At 52.4% G+C, this 3,187-nt stretch overlaps 1 protein-coding gene across 1 annotated transcript; it reads left to right on the top strand.

Moving 5' to 3' along the window:
- Positions 1–1,026: 1,026 nt before the first annotated feature.
- On the top strand, positions 1,027–2,071 carry LOC139433362 (uncharacterized). The gene is made up of 2 exons (XM_071202336.1): positions 1,027–1,286; positions 1,373–2,071. The coding sequence occupies exons 1-2, from the start codon at positions 1,041–1,043 to the stop codon at positions 2,069–2,071; spliced, it is 945 nt and encodes a 314-aa protein (XP_071058437.1). The 5' UTR covers positions 1,027–1,040.
- The last annotated feature ends 1,116 nt before the right edge of the window (positions 2,072–3,187 follow it).

The following is a 3,187-nucleotide window of genomic DNA, read 5'->3' as shown; positions in this document are numbered from 1 at the left end:
CTTGGGCTGTTGACACGGTGGCAGACGACGATATACTGTCACAACCTCCACCCTTGTCCCCGGTGAATGAATGTGACAACCCGGACTGCAAAGAATGGAGGCTGGAGGCTAACGCAGTGAGGGCTCAGCGGGACATATATGCTGCTGAGGTGAAATCCCTGCGCTGCAAGTTGCAGCAGAGGATAAAGGACAAGCGACAGAGGATGGATCAGCAGGCCGGGGACATGCCCGCGTTCGATGGGGAGGAACGAGAGCGGGTCATTCTGAAGAAACGACCCCGACCAGAGTCGACACCAACGAGGCTGTCCAAGTCGAAAGGTCCCTCCTGCAGCAAGTCTCCCATTCCTGCCTGCAGCACGTCTCCCATTCCCGCCTGCAGCACGTCTCCCATTCCCGCCTGCAGCAAGTCCCCCACTGGCTCTCACACCCATTCATCCAGCTCCTCAGAGCCTGCATCCATCCATACCGAGGCCTCGTCAACCTCCCCTCCCATAAATTCCCCCTGGTTCCGGGGCAGGGGCCGGGGAAATATAATGCGGGACATAACATTCCCACGGATCATGGGTAAGTGTTTTGGCTATGTGACACATGCAGTTTCTGTAACACATCATGTGTTGTCATTAAAGTACTGTTTATATTTCACAGAGGAGTATCTGCAAGGATACCGGGAGCATTATGCAGGTATCGACCCACCAGTGAGGCTCCAGGAAAACACAGTCTCCAAACTAAGCAGAGTGAAGTCGTTCCTCAGTTTCATGGCACACGGTTTCAATCGCCTGTCTGACTGGCTCTTTTTGAGGGATCTCAAGAGGATACGCGGGTGGTCCCGGAGCCTGATGAAGTCAAGCCTTCAGGTCACGACCTCCGACTTCTACATCAAGAATATATCACACTTTCTCAAGTACATGGCCGACACACCGTGCAAGGGGAGCAGGCTCAGCCAAACCGACATGATTTTAATCAAACGGGAAGTAGTTGCCATCCTGAAGTCCCTGAAGAGAAAAGTACTTATCCACCAGATGCAAGTGAAGCGTGACAAGATGGAAGGTCTGCCGAGCCACAACGACCTAATGACATGCTTGACTTCGACCACCACTCGCATCCCTCAGCTCCTGGATGTGATGGCCAGCAATCCGACTACCGCGACCCGGACACTGCTCTATGGGTATATGACTCTTCACTGGAGCTGCATTTATGGCCACCGTCCGGGGGTCTACTCCAACATGACCAACGCCGAGGTCCGAAAGGCGGATACAACTGGCACTGCCTTCGGCTACCTGGTTCATGTGAGTGCTATTAATCAATGTATTTATTCTGGCAGTTATATGCATGATTGACATTGTATTGACACTCTCTATCTCTGTCATAACAGGTAAGTAACCACAAGACGGCCAACGCGTTCGGGGAGGCGCAGCTGTACCTCACCGTAGAAGAATTTGGATGGATGAAGAGGTGGCTGGAAATTAAGGGTACGCTGACCTGCACCCAGAGCCGTTACTTTCTGTACACAGAGGGGAAGAACCCGTTCAGGAAGCTTGCCTACTCCCTGAGGTTGGCATGGGCTGATGTGGGGCTCCGCAGTCCCATTAACTTCACCGACCTCCGCACAGTCCACGCCGATAATGCGAAGAGGTTTCAAGACAAAGGCAACCGCCAAAGAGTGAGTGATTTCATGTGTCACAACACTGCAACTGCGGACAAATTTTACGCGAATAATCCTTCTTTGAAGGAGGCTGCGGACATTCGGTTGCTCTTCACAGAGTCACTTCAAGCAGCGGCGGCGGCATCGACAGCAGCAGCAGCAGCGGGAAATGAAGACACTTTTGCGGGTATTGACATCGACAGTGACAACTCTGGAGAGGAGCACAGCCCGGCTCCCTACCAAGACTCCCTACCAAGACATGTCCCGAAGAGGGACCAGTCACTGGCCGAACACAACCCCTCAGACATGGGTGAAGAGAGGGTGCCATACTCTGCCCCAACTTCACCCACTGTTGCCAGTGATCAACTTGTAAATATGCAGTGTGTTGTTGTAATCAGTCCCCTTGTAAATACGTTATATCCTGTTTGAATTTATTTATTACTGTCAATATTACTGTAAATAAAGTTTGTTAAAATTACTAAGTCTTCTGTTTTTAAATCCCACTATGGGTTTTCTTCTTTTAAGATCCCCAGGGGCACGATATTCTGGTTCTGGTGGTAGCATGTAGGTGTTTAGTCCGAGTGAGGAGTGCTCAAGTGTGGGATGATTTGTAAGGTAGAAGAGGGTAAAAAAAGTTAAAGTGTGAACCTCCAGCAGGGCAGGTGGTGCTGTGAAGAAGGCCGACTATGGGTGCCGATGGGCGGACGGTAAAGCACCGCAAAGTAGACCCCCTTTAAGTGTAGCCAGGGGCACGAGCAAAATCCTCCATGGAGGTTGGGTGGTGCTGCTGTGAATAAGGCCGACTATGGGTGCCGATGGGCGGACGGTAAAGCACCGCAAAGTAGACCCCCTTTAAGTGTAGCCAGGGGCACGAGCAAAATCCTCCATGGAGGTTGGGTGGTGCTGCTGTGAATAAGGCCGACTATGGGTGCCGATGGGCGGACGGTAAAGCACCGCAAAGTAGACCCCCTTTAAGTGTAGCCAGGGGCACGAGCAAAATCCTCCATGGAGGTTGGGTGATGCTGCTGTGAATAAGGCCGACTATGGGTGCCGATGGGCGGACGGTAAAGCACCGCAAAGTAGACCCCCTTTAAGTGTAGCCAGGGGCACGAGAAACATCCTCCATGGAGGTTGGGTGCTGCTGCTGTGAAGAAGGCCGACTATGGGTGCCGATGGGCGGACGGTAAAGCACTGCAAAGTAGACCCCCTTTAAGTGTAGCCAGGGGCACGAGAAACATCCTCCATGGAGGTTGGGTGCTGCTGCTGTGAAGAAGGCCGACTATGGGTGCTGATGGGCGGACGGTAAAGCACCGCAAAGTAGACCCCCTTTAAGTGTAGCCAGGGGCACGAGAAACATCCTCCATGGAGGTTGGGTGCTGCTGCTGTGAATAAGGCCGACTATGGGTGCCGATGGGCGGACGGTAAAGCACCGCAAAGTAGACCCCCTTTAAGTGTAGCCAGGGTCACCCTGCATGCGTCGTCAAATGTGATTGAAATGGACAGATTCCTGTACATTTCAATCACTTTTAATGGGAGTCGTGAGGT

The sequence above is a fragment of the Pseudochaenichthys georgianus genome, unplaced genomic scaffold, assembly GCF_902827115.2.
Source record: "Pseudochaenichthys georgianus unplaced genomic scaffold, fPseGeo1.2 scaffold_2373_arrow_ctg1, whole genome shotgun sequence".
NCBI lineage: Eukaryota > Metazoa > Chordata > Actinopteri > Perciformes > Channichthyidae > Pseudochaenichthys > Pseudochaenichthys georgianus.
Note: the sequence above shows the minus strand (reverse complement) of the source record. Positions and strands in the feature narration are given on the sequence as shown.

What these genes read in the sequence shown, in the direction of transcription:
- LOC139433362 (XM_071202336.1), top strand. Translation starts at nt 1,041, where the DNA reads ATGGAAGGTCTGCCGAGCCACAACGACCTAATGACATGCTTGACTTCG. An exon ending in CCTTCGGCTACCTGGTTCAT is followed by an intron (nt 1,287 to 1,372) that starts GTGAGTGCTATT and finishes CTGTCATAACAG; the next exon opens with GTAAGTAACCACAAGACGGC.